Source organism: Cololabis saira, chromosome 14 (assembly GCF_033807715.1).
Source record: "Cololabis saira isolate AMF1-May2022 chromosome 14, fColSai1.1, whole genome shotgun sequence".
Taxonomy (NCBI): Eukaryota; Metazoa; Chordata; class Actinopteri; order Beloniformes; family Belonidae; genus Cololabis; species Cololabis saira.
The window spans coordinates 16,082,547-16,098,315 of NC_084600.1; the positions used below are offsets into that span (position 1 = coordinate 16,082,547).

The following is a 15,769-nucleotide window of genomic DNA, read 5'->3' on the forward strand; positions in this document are numbered from 1 at the left end:
ATGGCCGGGTGGGCCCTCGCGCAGTCGGTACGCTCACGCGCGCGACATTTTTGGGTTTTTCGGGTTGGATCGGGTGTCTATATGCGCAATTTTATCTCTCCAATTAGCAAAATACTGGATTCCTTCCCCTGCCTCATCATCATCTGGGCTGCCTCAGGGCGGGGCCCCGCGGCTGCTTGAGACCCGGTCGGATCGGTGCTTTTTGTAACAAATTTATCAAACAAGCCTTTCAGAGAGGCATTAAACTCTTCCATTTTCTTTCGTTCTTTTCTTTTTTCATTCCCTGATGGAAATTTCCTGAATCTGTCTCGTTCTCTCGACATTGTGTGACAGTTTGTTCCAACTCCACCCGTCTGGATCAGAGCAGCTTGTGTCTGCGCTTGGTCTGATCAGTTGTATTGAACAACAGACATCATTGCACATATATTTAATAATATGCACAGACTAGTACACATTTAGGTCTGTAATGGAACGTGACTGTTGATATTTATAAGGGAAAAAAGGAAAAAAAAAAACGAAAAAAAAAAAATTGAGAAAAAAAAAAACGGCCCATAGCGCGAGGCCCCTTGGGGCGCGAGGCCCCGTGCAGCCGCACGGTTCGCACACCCCTTGCGGCGGCCCTGAATAGAAGTGTATTCCCACTTCACTCGACCTCACACTCGCCAAGAAAGAGCTTCATGTCAGGGTTTGACCCTTCCTGTTTTATTTTGAAGCCCGTGTCTTTGTGTTTCAGTTCTGGTTTGACCTTCCTGTTTCTTGTCGGCCCTGATCGTCTGCACCGGTGTCTCGTTATCCCTTGTGTATCTGCTCTTGTCTTTCCCTTGCTCCCTGCTGGTCCGTACTGTTTCCTCCCTCTGTGTTTTTCCCGAGCCCGGTTTTGTAGTTTTTATCCTTGTGTGAAGCTCTAGTTTTTTTGTTTCCTGCAAAGCAGTTACTTTAAAATAAATCATCATTTTGGAACTCCTGCCTCCTGCACTCTCCTACATCTGGGTCCGAACAACAAACGTTTCATAACACTTCATGCTCCACCTCCACCTCTGTTGTGCCTCTGCTCTACATCCTCAGCTTTTCTTGGGGGTTCGGACTAGTTGTAGGCTTTATTTGGGTGTTTGAAAGCTCGAGCAGCTGGACTGCTGGAAGCTGAAGTACTCGGAGAAACCAATGCAGGGAATCAAACCAGGAACCTTAGTACCTTGAAGCAACAGGACCCACTATCAATTTTACAAGTGGATAATGGAACTGTTTCCACATTGCACAACATCATGTTTATTTATTTTATTTATTTTTTAAATCTACACTTGACAGTTTTATTGATGCGCTGCAGTATTATGTTACTATATTTCAGCAAGTCTTTTCTGTTTGTTTCTGTTTTATCTATCTATCTATCTATCTATAAAACTAACAGTAAATAAATGAATGAAATAAAAAAGCTGCACAATATATTTCCTGTAATGGAAATAGTCTGGAAGAAATAAAATGAAGTCAGTTCAAATAAATACAGTTGATTGCTCACAGTGACATGGCAAATTCCATTTTTCACCAACTTTGATTTTTTTTTTTTTTGGTCATCTATTATTAGAAAGTGTCGATCTCTACTTCGTTTCCTCTCTTTGCCTTAGTTAACGCTGACGGGCACCGTGCCCGTTTCGTTGTTGTGGTTTACTACTTCTCGTAAGCGGTCCGCCAGTGGGTGTCTGTATGGTCTGATCAGATACGATGATAAATACAGGAAAGTTTAACCACATTTCTCGACTAAAATGAGTCTTGAAACATTCAGATGTGAAATACTTCAACAGAATATGAATCTTAAGATCTAAAAAGGTTTTCTACTGGATCTCTTCACTGTATAGACAAAGACAAACGGCCATAAAACAGTTGTATCTCCCACAAAGAACTAAAAACCTAATAATTCCGGCTTTTCGAAGAAGTGATCAGGTGATCACAACATACACAAACATCCGTGTTAATTCCGGACTTGACCTCTGAACAAGATGGCACATCTGAGTTGTTCTGCATTGATGAGGGATTGTTTCTGTTTAGTCCCCTGAATGCCATCATCGAAAAAAACTAAAAGAATTGGGGACCTTTTTAATGTTTTACGTGTTATTAAAGTGTCTCCTTATTTACGATACTTGGGGTTCGATGGTTGGTTTCTTAAAAAAAAAAAAAAGTTCCGAAGTAGGAAGAAGTTGCATAACAAAACTAAAACGGATGCTTGAAACCACAAATGAAAGAGACTCAAAATAGACAGAGAGTAAAGTATTGGTGTCACATGGGAAATTTAGCATCGCCGTATGAGGGGAGTTCGTAATGAAAATGAGGGAAGCCCTTTTTTTGCCTGTGTATCCCTTCCTCTTCTGTGCACCATAGTGGTTAAGTCATATTTTCTTTGATTGACAGGAATCACCTCCCCCGTCAAAGAAGTCTCTTTCACTTTTTCAAAGCTTGTGCACTCTGCTGACACGACTGATTCTGCAGTCATGTACAAATGTTAGCACCCCCTGTTTTGGTCCTATGATCTTTTGTAGTTTCAAAAACAACTTTAGACAGTAACATGTTTTTCAAGGCAGCATTACTGAACAAAAAGACGAGAGAAAAAACAACTAATGAGGGCAAATCTAAGTACCTCAGTGCCCTTCACCTTCAGCAGCAGTAACCGTCCTGTATGACTTCATGATTCACATCGATTGTTGTGGAGAAATTTAGCCCATTTTCCTTTACAACAATTATTCAGCTCATGGAAGTTCTTTCTTACAACTTTCTTGAGGTCCTGCCACAGAATTTCAAGTTGGATTGTGGTTTGAATTTTGACTAGATGGCTACAGGACCTTCATTCTGATTCAGACCACTCTCTTGCTGCAGGACTCAGTGTCAGTCAAGTCTGAGCAGTCGGACAGAAACCTCACAGCTGCCACTCGATGGCTGCAAGGTGCCTGGGTTCTCTGGCTGTTAATCAGCCCCCAATAATCAACCCTCCGCCACCGTGTTAAACGGTGAGAATGAGGTGCTAAACATGCTGGACGTAGAGGCCATGGACCTCCACTTCCACCTCCACCTCCACTCCGATTGTGGACAGTGTTTCAGAAGTCTTGCAATTGCAGATGCAATTAAATTAACTTTTTAGAGAGAAGACACCTTTTCCTGGCCCTTCCAAACAAGCTCGATCAGCCTCTGGTAAAGGTTTTACCATGTAAGTGTGAAGGTTATGTCACCTTTGCAACAACGCTCAAGATTTACTCTTTTTCTGTGTCTTGTTTTCTCTTCCTCGGTCCTCCCATCATTATTTTCACAGGTCTTTCACTCAACTCTGCCATGATTATACACTATCGTTGTTAACATGTGAAATAGTAGCGCCAACTGCTCCGCAGTTCCCTTGACAAGTGCCCGGGATAGGAATCTCAAGGCATGTTTTGGTAGTTTTTTCTTTAGCAATAGCAAATCCTCTAAAATGAACATAGAGGCCTGCAAGAGCTGGACAATAGTGGGGTTTTCCTTCACATAAAAGTGAAAGCAATATTCTGAAAATGCTCTTTATTGTTGCTTATATTTAATTCAAATTCAATGCTAAATCAAAATGACATTTTTTAATCCCTGAAGGGAAATGAATCGCAAATTAGTTAACAGATGTAGCTTAGTTTTTATTTTATTCTATTTTATATTTTAGGTTTAGTGTTGATTTTATTTTATTTTACTTTATTTTATTTTATTTTATTTTATTTTATTTTATTTTATTTTATTTTATTTTATTTTATTTTATTTTATTTATTTTACTGAGCATTGCATGGTCAACCCCGAAGGAAAATTAGAGTTCTTTAAGTCAACCCAAAAGGAGCGGTTTAGAACCTGCTGGTCCACAAAACCAAGCAACTCTTTATGTTACAGCCTTTCCCCTTTTACCTTAACCAAATCATCTGGTGTACATCTGGATGACCCCGACTCACCGATTTTATTATGGATATTAATGTCCTGGTATTTCTTCATGACATGTGTGCAAGTGTCTAAATGTAAATGTGTCTGTATATGTGATTACAGCGTGATCTCCAAATACGTACACGTATTTGTGTGTGTCTGTGTTAAAATAAAGAAGAGAAAAAAAAAGAAATGTGATCGTAATGGGTTTTAAAGTTACTGTAAGAGTGAGAGGAGGTAATGAAAATGAGGGAAGCCCTTCTTTGCACGTTTCCCTTCTCCTTTTACTAACCACTATGACAGTTGAACAGAACTTTATGACTCTTTTTGTTGACAGAAATCACCTCTCATCAGCGGCATCTTTCACTTTCTCTATGTTTTCATATTTATTACTCCATAATTTATCAGTGGCTAATCCCAGGTGGTTTAAACATTTCTTTGGAATATTTGAGGACATGATGATATTATCAACTAGAAAAAAAACCATAAATCTATTGGTGAGGTGGATAAAACTCCAGGTGTGGCTGAAAGAAATAGTTTGGTACGATCATAAAAAAAAAAGGAGAAAGTACTGGTGAGCTTAACGACATCAAAGAGCCTGGACACAACCATAGTGGATGATCACCATCAAAAGCCTTGACAAAGTCAACAGAAGTCAAGAATAAATCGCCACTTGTCAAACATGGTGGAGGCAGTGTCATGGTGCGGGATCGTTTGAATGGTGCCACTGGTGTTTATTGATCACGTGATTGCTGACGGAGGACAGATGAATTCCGAGACGTACATGACGAGAGTCTCTGATCACATTCAACCAAATGTTTCAAAAAGAGATAGAAAGTAGCTTCAGAGTGCCCGAAATGCCAAATTTCTACTTAACAATATCTAAATAAATATTTTCCCTATCTTTATGACCATATTAGGTAACTTTATGTATTTCTTATCTAGTTTATTTTGTTTGTACACCCCCCTCCATTTTTTTTTTATTATGTGGGTGGTTCAGAGGCCTCAGAAATAAATATATCAAATATGATAGCTCCAGGATTATACAGTTAAATATACTGCAAAAGCAACTCAACACGTTTTTAAGGTAAATCATTTTGATATTCTTTAATGTCTAAGTTTCTGTTTCTTTCAAAACTCTTTCATTGCCCAAAAACGTCTGAAGCTTTCCAGCCACACATTTACTCTTGAGTAGAGCACGTCAACAGCAATGAACAGATAATGAAAAGCAGAGGGGTTTAGGTTGCTGTGTTGTTTTTAATGAAAAGTGCACTAAAAATAAAATGTATTATTATTATTATTACGTTTTTTTCTGTGGTTTTTATGGGCCTGCCAACAGTGTGAGCTTTGAACTCTCATTAGCAGCGGTGGCTATAGGTGGGCATGTGCAGCACACAGAAACTCTCCAGGTTGTCTCTCGGCAAGACCTGCTTGTCATAGCGAAACTATTCCACGGAGGTAGGCCAAAAGCTCCACTTTGTTCGGTTTCTAGTTGTCAGGAATTATCAAGGGTATTATTCACATTTTTGAATATTTTAAAACCCCCTGCATGTACTTTTTTTGAGTTTGTCCTAAACACAACGTAAACATTTAGTCCCAATCATTGTCTAAACATTGTTCATAGTTTCTTGACCTACTATAATAATTTTACAGTGACACTAACAGCCAGATACAAATTCTTTTTATGTATAAATGCAATGTTTTATTTGAATCATATCATCTATAGCTCAAAACATTTAAATACTGATGTTACCAACGTTAAAGGTTTTATAGGTACCGTAGAATCATGACTGAGACAAATCTGGTACAATTAACCAAAAACAAATCATAATATTCATGTTTAATGTATAGATCGAGCACATTGTGTATTTTTAATGCCCAATTCTCTTTCATTTTATTTTCTTAATGCGACTAGATATTCCCCATTACACTCATGCATATAGCAATCAAAATGTTTTGCCTTGAAAAAAGGTGGAGACCAGGCCATGAATGACAATGAAAATTATGGCAGTTTAAAGACTATTGTTTATATAACACCAATAAAAAATGAGTAATGATGAAGAAATGGATGCAGCCATTGATTTTCTACCTTCTTGTCGTTTATTGAATCACTGTTAAAGAGCGTTATCATCGGGCCCTTTACTATGGAAAAGGAAGCCGTTCCCTGAACCTCAGGCAGGGTGCATATATTTCTGGAGTTTATTTCTTTATTTAACCAATCAGAAGGGGTAATGTGACTGACACAGACGTCTTTAGGGTGGCGTACTATATTCTAAAGAGCATAGCTGAACCACCGCATGTACTGTATGCATTGATTGTACACAGTATGTCACAAGGCGTGGTGTTGAGGACCCAAACGCAAGGAGAGAGAGGGAGGCTGGAGGCAGGAGTTCTCAAAAAACAGAAGGATTTATTCCACAAAAAAGCCAAACCAAAATGCTGCAGAGCAGGATCAAAAACAACTCACGTATACAGGGATCGAAAACCAGGAGTACATGGAGGGAACAAACAGTACGGACCGACAGGCAACAAAGGAATGACAAGACCAGATATACACAGGGGATAACGAGACACGACGAGACACAGGTGCAGACACAATCAGGGCAAAGGGGAAACAGGAGGGACAGAACTAAAACTCAAACTGGGGGGGGGAAGTGTCAAACCCTGACAGTACCCCCCCCTCAAGGGACAGATCCCAGATGTCCCAACAGTCCACACCCAGGGCGGGCAGAGGGGGCCCAGGCCCCACACGGCCAAAGTTCTGGGGGCCGTCCTCGGGACTGAGCAGACCAGCGAGAGCGTTCCGGGGGCCGTCCTCGAGGCCGGGCAGACCGGCAAGAGAGTTCCGGAGGACGCCGACGGGGCCGGGCCAACCGGAGAGTCATTTTGGGGGCCCAACACCGGAACCAGACTCGGGGCCAGGCACACCGGCCAGAGGGCCGTTTTCGGGGCTGGGCAGATCCATCCGGGACCGCCTCAGGAACCGAGATGGGCGGCGGGACCGCCTCAGGAACCGAGATGGGCGGCGGGACCGCCTCAGGAACAGAGGCAGACAGGATGCGGGGCGCCGGAACAGGGGCAGACAGGATGCGGGGCGCCGGAACAGGGGCAGACAGGCTGCGGGGCGCCGGAACAGGGGCAGACAGGCTGCGGGGCGCCGGAACAGGGGCAGACAGGCTGCGGGGCGCCGGAACAGGGGCAGACAGGCTGCGGGGAGCCGGCGTCGGGGGGCAGAGGATCCCCGGAGCTGCCCGAGTGGGGACCCGGGTCCGTGGCGCTGGCTGCGGGGGTACCTGGGTCCGAGGCGCAGGCTGCGGGGGTACCCGGGTCCGAGGCGCAGGCTGCGGGGGTACCCGGGTCCGAGGCGCAGGCTGTGGGGGGTCCGGGACCATCACCGGAGCAGGGGCCGATGCACCCTCTCCTGCTGGGTCCATGCGTGTCGGTCCGTTCTGTCACAAGGCGTGGTGTTGAGGACCCAAACGCAAGGAGAGAGAGGGAGGCTGGAGGCAGGAGTTCTCAAAAAACAGAAGGATTTATTCCACAAAAAAGCCAAACCAAAATGCTGCAGAGCAGGATCAAAAACAACTCACGTATACAGGGATCGAAAACCAGGAGTACATGGAGGGAACAAACAGTACGGACCGACAGGCAACAAAGGAATGACAAGACCAGATATACACAGGGGATAACGAGACACGACGAGACACAGGTGCAGACACAATCAGGGCAAAGGGGAAACAGGAGGGACAGAACTAAAACTCAAACTGGGGGGAAGTGTCAAACCCTGACACAGTATCAATCAATCAATCAAACTTTATTTATAAAGCACTTTTCATATGAAAAAGGTAGCACAAAGTGCCTTACATATTTAAAAATTATACAATTTAAAAAGTAAAAAACAGAGCCAAACCCCTCAGCCCCACCCCTCACACAGACCCCACTCAGTATGTAGTATACAGTACATACTGCAGAACTACAGTGGATGAACTGTAGTGTAATTACTAACATGACACAGATGAGTCAATCAGTAATATTTATAGGCTGAAACACAAACAGAAGGCACGCAAAATAAAATATGGTAATTCTCGCAAATAAAACAGGAAGTAATGAAAAAGCAAGGTGCCGAGGACAAACTAGTACAACAAAATAATAAACATGAATCAATAAGACTATGACCTAAAGCAAAGGTCGAAAGCCATTTCTGACTTTACAAAGACAAGAACCAAAATGTCTACATGAGCAAAACCAGAAGACGCGAACAAAACAATACATCAGAACCCATCAACCCTGAGAGACACAAGCATGCTCAGGTTACCTCAGAACTGGGTTTGTTACTGCTACTACTACTACTACTGTCATTTAGTAGACGCTTTATCCAAAACGATTTACAAATCTGAGAAAACAGCACAAGCAAGAAATCACATAGGAGGTCCAGCTGGATAAGTGCTGGTCAGACTGCTATGAGTCCAGTTGGACACAGTTGCTGCCATGCCAGTGCTAGAATATATATATTTTTTTTCTTTTTTTTTTAGCCTAACCCAATAGTCCCTTTATACAAGAAAGCTAGGTGTAAAAAGAGACCATCATGCGATCATCTTGTCATAAGTGCATGCAGCTTGCTCAGTGCTGAGTCCTGCAAAGAGCTGGATCTTCTAACTATTTCTGATGAGCAGAGAAGTTTACTAGATGCAGAAGTGCTCCTGAAAGACTTTAGCTTGCTCTTAAAAGTAAGTACTGCTCATTATGAATACACATCAAAACAAGAAATAAATTATATTATATTAGTATTCTGGCAAAAAAGATACCGAAAATAAAATGCAGTAACACACTTGAGATAATAATAATAATAATAATAATAATAATAATAATAATAATAATAATAATAATAATAATAATAATAATAATAATAATAATAATAATTATTATTATTATTATTATTATTATTATTATTATTATTATTATTATTATTATTATTATTATTATCATTATTATTATTATAAGAAGAAGAATCAACTCTGGTTTTTATTATTATTATTATTATTATTATTATTATTATTATTATTATTATTATTATTATAAGAAGAAGAATCAACTCTGGTTTTTATTATTTTTTGCACCACCACAGGAGATTTGAAATATGAGATCACATTTCAGACTTTCAGCTATAAGAGGTTTCCACAAAAATGCTATATTTTGTGAAACCTGTTAAATTAAATTTGTGGTGATGTTTAAAATCATAAAAAGGTTTTCTAAATAGTTCTGGACTTAATTTTATGTAATAAAATAAAAAAAAACAACTACATATTTTATTGAAAACAAATTTATTTTAATTCAAAATGTAAATTATATCAGTAACATACAGTTCAGGTGTCTGTACTGTCTTCCAGAAGTGTGACAGCCCGGCTGTTAGAAACCGCTTACAGTTTCCATTCATTCTTATAACAAAACCAATATCGATAAGAGGGACCCCCCTTTTCTTTCTTTCTTTTTTCTTTCTTTGGTGGGTCCACTTCTTTCTGGAAGATTCGTTGAAACTGCTTCAGTGATTACGTGTCAGCATCACGAGACTCTAAAACATCCCCTGAAGAAGCACATTCAAGACTGAAATGCACACATTCTTGTAAAAGAAAAAAAAACAACATTATGCACAAAAACATTTTCAGTATTTTGTAGTTTTACCAACTTTTCACTTCCACTATTAAAGGTCAGAGACTTTATGGTGATATTTTACATGGAAATTAATTCCTTCAGTCTTCAATAAATAAGAAACATGCATCATTTCTTGTCAGTCTGTGTGTGTGTGTGTGACTAAAAACTTGTGATACATCCTCATCACACACGCCTACGTTCAAAAATTTTGGCTGAAATTGTGAATACGGTAAGGTCACATGATGGTTGATGATTAACAAATTAAAAAGAGGGATTTGAATCTGCTTTTGCCGCAAAGCTTTGGTTCTTTTCTTTGATACAAACTCATCTCTGCCTCTGAATCATATCAGTGACCGCATCAACTGAGAAAGGGAAGTGAAAAAAAAGCCCGTATCTTTAGAAACTGAAAGCAACACATGAACAAATATATAAATATAAACCGCTTTGCAATGGAAGCTTCACAAAAGAATCACTGACCTTCCATCCTCAACACCTCAAGGTAAGGGCGGCTTACAAATATTCATACTTTGGAAAGCAGTTAGATTATTTATTAGATTAGATATTCCTTTATTCATCCCTCAGTGGGGAAATTCACAATTTATTTATGTCTATATACTGGGTAACACAAGCTTACATGGTTAATGGACATTTTTAATACAGATTATTGGAATTATTTGGGGTTTATTTTATAAACACTCATATTATCAAAGACAAGAATCCCCTCAGTCCGTACTGAACTTGGCAGAAAGGCGTTCTCTGGTCCGCCTGGACCTGTAACAGGCTCCAGCAGAAGCTGAAGCTGTCCAGTGTTATGTTGCTAGAGGACTTCACATTACTAGTAGGAAGGCTGGTGAGACAGTCAGTGGTGGTCTGCATGTGTACTGTACTAGTTCCGTTTTTACTTAATTGTATTATTATTAATGATCTTATGTTTTGTTTTTGTCTCTTGTACGTTCAGTTAGTCTGTAACTTTGTGTTTTGCTGCTGCTGCCTGAAACAAGTCTCCCTGTAAATGAGACCCTGGGTGTCAATGAGATTTGACCTGTATAAATAAAGGTTAATAAAAAAAGAAAAGAAAAAGAAAGTGTTAGTCAAACCCTCAGCTTTAAAAAATCAGTCCAGGTCATCTAACTTTTGTATTTTGATAAAGCTGAGCCCAAGTTTGTCAGTAATAACAAGAGAAGCAACTAAGAAGATACTGTTAAGCTTGATGTGAATTAAAATCACGCTGACTTAGATGACACATGATGCAGAAGCATGAAAAGAGCCTGCGATGAGTCTCGACACGACTGTGGAGGCTGAGAGAAACCTGCCCGGGCAACGTCCCACGTCTTGGTCATGGCAGTAGATCAGACGAGAGCTCGGAGACATTTTTCTGGCTGCAAAAAGCTAAAGGGAGACTTCTTTTTCCTTCCACGTTGAAACCGCTTGCTGGAATCAAAACACCTCTTTCCTTTTTCAACACGTGGGTCTAAAACCAGCGGAAGTCTTACTGTAATGAAGAAGAGAAGAGAGGCACGTACAGGGGTCGCCAGGTGGCATGAGACAGATTAAAGTTGTGGTTTGGAGTTTTTTGCTGAAATATTTATAAGCTTCCTCTCAGATACTAACTCTGAAAAGTTTGTGGGGGGTTTTTTCTTAATAACTTTGAACACAGCTGCATCAATAAAAACCTATATATATATATATATATATATATATATATATATATATATATATATATATATAATTATACATGGGTTTACTGTAGATTTATCACACATTGACTGGTCCTGTGTCTGTTTCAGATGATCCTTTGGCAGCAAGGTCTTCTACTCCTTGGTATACTGAACTTTGTGGAGTCCTCTTCAACGTCCACGTTACTACAGCGGTGCAGTTACAAGAACTCGTTCCGCCTCACGAGGTCCACTCGAACCCGTGTGCAGCAGCTGCTATGGAAATACGTGAGTAGTCTTGGATGTCACCGCCGGCCCTGCGAGTGCCCACTGCACTTGGCCACAGCTTTGCTTACATCCAGCATTTGTTTCGCCTTAAGAGGGCTCTTAACGTAAACCCTTCCTGTGTTTTCACGCAGAAGGAGCAGCAGCTGGGAGATGTGGAGTTTGACGACAGAGGCTGGCAGCTGAGTGACCTGCCGTCACTCTCAACAGACTTCTCCGGGTGGCTCCAGTTGGCGGTCGGTGTCTTGTTTCCCCGTAAAAAGACAAATAAGATCACTAGCTACTAATAAACCATCAAAGTTTTCTGCTAATTTCCCATAAATGCTTTGAAAGTTCTGTGTATTATGGGGGGGGAATTAAGAAAAAAAGCCTGATGACAATGTCCAAATGTCTCGTTTTGCAGAATATAAATTTTTATGAAAATTTGAGTGGAGTTCCCCTCCTAAAACTTCATGATTAGATGAGGGTGTTCTGCAAAATGTTTGTGGTGTAATCACGTGGTTGTCTTGTGTTTTTAGGACTGGGACCGGCTGCATGCCGCTTTCTGGGACATGCAGTCCTACTGGATCATGCTGGAGAGGAAGAGAACGCAGCTGGAGAGGGAGGTGAAAGGTCAGGCGGCCACTCTACCTCAGAGCATCAAGCACATTCAGCTGGACTTACGGGATCTGATGAGCCAAGTCAGCAGTCAGGTAGCCGCTGTCGTCTTAATGCAACCAACCCACGGATACATCCGCGGCCCACGCCGTCTTCGAAGGAAGTGACACCAGAACTGAACCCGATGACATTTGTGATTTTCTCTTTCTTTCTCCAGATGAGATTCATGAGGAACTCTTGGATCAAGCCGACGCCGCCAGCACTACACCTGACCTCACAAGGAAGTCCCAAAACAGTGTGGGACAGTCGAGTGGAGGGATTCATCATTCTGAGAGACCTCAATCTTTACCTCACTAAGCTGGCGAGAGACTTTCTCATACTGGCTTTAAAAACACAGCCATGAATCAAAACTGAAAAAGAAAGGTGTGTAAGAATAGGAACAACAAAAAAATACTTAACTGACACTCAGAAACCCTGGAAGAACTGGAAAACCTCTTGGGATATTTTTCAATTAGTCCATTTTCACGAGTCCTTTTTGAATGTGATGTATCGGTGTGCAGTCTTAAGGGCTGTCTTGGGAATTTCCCAGAGTTTCTGTCTTAAGTCTGGCTGTAAGTTAGAAATGAGCTGCCACATCATGTCAGAACATCCTGTTTTTCCACCACAACCTCAATCTTCTGTACTTTCCACAGTAATATTTACTATATATATATTTATATATATATTGACATATTTATTAACATATTATTTATTTAAAAGTGTTTTTTCTTTGGGTTATCTTGCAATATAGACACCATGTGTTACATTGTATTTGACAGTGCATTTTGTTACGTATGACTGACAATAAAGAAACGAAGCATTCAAGACAGTGATGACTTCATGTTATGATTTTTAGGACTACAAAAGTTGCTGCAAGGCGTTATTGCTGTAATGGCGCACAGATACGTAGGAATCTTGCTTGTTTTGAGTATGTTCTGTGATGTCTTCTGTGGCATCATCCCGTCAGCTGCACAGGAAGAAGACGGCGATGAACGCTTGTGGGTGGCAGCTACAAGGGTTACTGTTTATCTGGTTGCTGTTTTCCGTTTCTTCATGTGGCGTTGATCTGAGGGGCGGTCTGCAGGGCAAAACAAGAAGTGAACGCAGTCAGCTGGACGAAATGTTTTCATATGAAAACAGCCCTCCTCCTTCCTCCCGCGGGGTCGCTGCGTGACACCAGAACAGCAGCTGACTCACCACTAGCAGATGTCCTCGCTTGCCTTTGGCCACCTTCAGCTCTGAACCCCTGACGAAATCAATTATCCCTTCCTTGCCCCGGGCCACGGCGAAGCGAATGCTGCGCGGTGCACCAGAGCATGAGCAGAGGATGAGATGACGAGTAAACACAACCACCGTTAAAGACAACCGGCCTCAGACATCCTCACCTGCCCGGCTTGATATTGACGTAGTGCGTCTTGCCGGCCATCATGGAGAGTTTGGTCACCAGCTCGATCACGTGGCTGCAGCGCAGCACGGCGTCGCCCTGAGGGAGAGACGCCGAGGCGTTAGGAAGTGGTGCACTCGCAAAACCAGCCACGTGTGTTTGGTCCTGCTGTACCTTCTGTTTGTTGTCGTCGCAGGGCATGTGCAGAACCAGCATCCCATCGCCGAGGGAGCTCACAGAGATGCCTGTTTCAGAACAAAGCCGGGCTCAGTTTCACTCGTTTAAAGGCCTCACACATTTGCAAAACGTGTGGGCTAAAAATCCCCAATTTTAAAAGAACAGAATGACTAAAGGATGCATTTAATTAATTCTTCATATTGGAACTGAATGAAAATGAGTCTTAATAGTTATCACCGCAGGGACTAACAGGTCTGTAATGCAGCAGTTTTGATTGACCTAGATAATCAACATTTCAAGCTTATTTTGTGGTACGCATACATTCATTTTGCCAAGAGAGTCTTTCTGCGTTCAAGGAGTAAAAAAAGTGGCTTAAAAGTCAAGAAGGAATGTCGTCATAAAGCAGCATAGCATACATAAATAGACGAGTGGTGACAGAATTGGCGTCTAAATTGCACCCAGTTTTAACTAAATTATATAATGACTACTATAACTATGTCATTATGGTCCTATACTGTGTGGAAAAATGTTGCCCATTTCTGTTTTAACAAGTAAAAACCACATTTAATAGAATGACTTGAATGAAATTGCAATTTACAAAACAAAAAAAAGGGTATTTTTACATTTATTTTGATTTTAATTTCCTTGCAGTCCGTATGCAGCAAAAATATTTTGTATTTTATCTTGCCAGCTTCAGTTCATCTGTTAATATATGTCCATTTCTGTATTTGAGGCCTGCAGCACATTCTGAAAAAAGCTGGTAATTTAGGGCAATTTAGTGCTGGTGAGAAGGTGATTGACAGGATAACGGTGTTATTTCTAACAAATGAAGCCAACATGTAATTGTAAGGATTTGGTACAAAAGCAGGATCCATGATGCCCTGTTCTGCATATTTTTTAATAAACTCATATATTTATGTGCATTTTCTATATCATCCCAGTTTTTGCAGGATTGCAACTGTATTTTTTAACTTTGTTTTAAAAGTTCCCATCGAAAGAAACAACTTTTTCACCACTTGGCTTGCCGTGCATGTTCCTGCTGACGTGCACAGAGAAGAGTCAGTAATTCAGGAATTGGGGCTGCTGAAAGCTGCAACAGTGGCACTCTTCTAGAAAAGGAGGGCTGGTTTTCACCTCTCAGTGCGGTGTAGTCGATCCTCTGTTTGATCTTGTTCCTGTCCACCACCACAGCAAAGCTATTAGTGAGGAGCAGCTGGCGTGGCCGAGGCTTGAAGCCCCTCCTGTCGTACTTCACCACCGACACGCCGTACTGAGAAGCACAAGGAGACACATGAGCGCTCGGCAGGCTTTATGACGGCATTGCTGTCCTTGAACGATCCCGACTTGCTCCTACCTGAACCTTCTCGTTGCCGAGTGTCTGCAGGACTTTGAGACTGATTTGTTCGCGCTCTATAGGAAGCAATTGAAAGCGGATGGAAATGTTACGTGCTGGTCATCGTGGGGGATTTACTCAATAATGAATGTTTAAGTGTGTACCAAGTCTAGTGTCCAAGAAGAGCCGCCCAACGCTCTGATCGTAGCCATCTTTCTGATCCTTGAAGAGTTCGCTGGCTAAAACCTTCTGCATCATCTACAGGAGAGACAAAGAATAAAAAAGGATGGTGGATGGATCACAAGAATGATTTATATTCATGACCTCCGTGCTCAGCGCACCTGTTTCTTCCATTCAGCCTGGACCCTTGAGCAATACTTGAGGACCATGTTCCGCATGTTCAGCCTCCGCAGGTGCTCCGAGGCCTGTTGGGAGCATAACATCTTACATCAGTTCGTGTAGCTCACACTATGTTATTTGCGTGTGATGACTTTGTTCGGCAGACGGACACTTGGTGTGAGCAACGTCTCTGCATTCACCTCGACGACGGAGGGCGGTGGCGTGGGCCAGCTTTTGTCCAAAACGCTCTTGGGGAGGTTTTGACTCAGATTTTTGAGGAAGGAGTAGCGTACATGGTCCAAGAAGTACTCGTTCTCAGGGCAGTATTCCTCATGACGGTAGATGAACCCTTTTATGAACCTGAAAGTCAAAACAAAAACAAGTTTGGAAATTAGGAAATGG

At 41.5% G+C, this 15,769-nt stretch overlaps 2 protein-coding genes across 4 annotated transcripts in view; one reads left to right on the top strand and one right to left on the bottom strand.

The window, feature by feature from the left end:
• On the top strand, positions 1-12,498 carry LOC133460178 (uncharacterized). The gene is made up of 5 exons (XM_061740741.1): positions 1-27; positions 11,346-11,501; positions 11,633-11,734; positions 12,017-12,190; positions 12,313-12,498. The coding sequence occupies exons 1-5, from the start codon at positions 1-3 to the stop codon at positions 12,496-12,498; spliced, it is 645 nt and encodes a 214-aa protein (XP_061596725.1).
• LOC133459713 (unconventional myosin-Ic-like) overlaps positions 11,285-15,769 on the bottom strand; it is a 20,422-nt gene continuing 15,937 nt past the window's right edge. For all 3 annotated transcript variants that reach the window (XM_061739933.1, XM_061739931.1, XM_061739930.1), the window contains exons 24-32: positions 15,568-15,727; positions 15,370-15,453; positions 15,193-15,286; positions 15,050-15,105; positions 14,830-14,965; positions 13,693-13,763; positions 13,520-13,617; positions 13,332-13,431; positions 11,285-13,212 (exon numbers count right to left, since the gene is read on the bottom strand). In XM_061739933.1, coding sequence (XP_061595917.1) covers positions 13,186-13,212; positions 13,332-13,431; positions 13,520-13,617; positions 13,693-13,763; positions 14,830-14,965; positions 15,050-15,105; positions 15,193-15,286; positions 15,370-15,453; positions 15,568-15,727 — 826 coding nt within the window. In that variant the 3' untranslated portion in view covers positions 11,285-13,185. The remainder of the gene's footprint in view (positions 13,213-13,331; positions 13,432-13,519; positions 13,618-13,692; positions 13,764-14,829; positions 14,966-15,049; positions 15,106-15,192; positions 15,287-15,369; positions 15,454-15,567; positions 15,728-15,769) is intronic.

Bases quoted from the DNA above. Each gene is read 5' to 3' on its own strand.
- LOC133460178 (XM_061740741.1), top strand. From the start codon at position 1: ATGGCCGGGTGGGCCCTCGCGCAGTCG. The intron at 28-11,345 runs GTACGCTCACGC...TGTCTGTTTCAG, and splicing joins GGTGGGCCCTCGCGCAGTCG to ATGATCCTTTGGCAGCAAGG. The intron at 11,735-12,016 runs GTCGGTGTCTTG...TTGTGTTTTTAG, and splicing joins CCGGGTGGCTCCAGTTGGCG to GACTGGGACCGGCTGCATGC.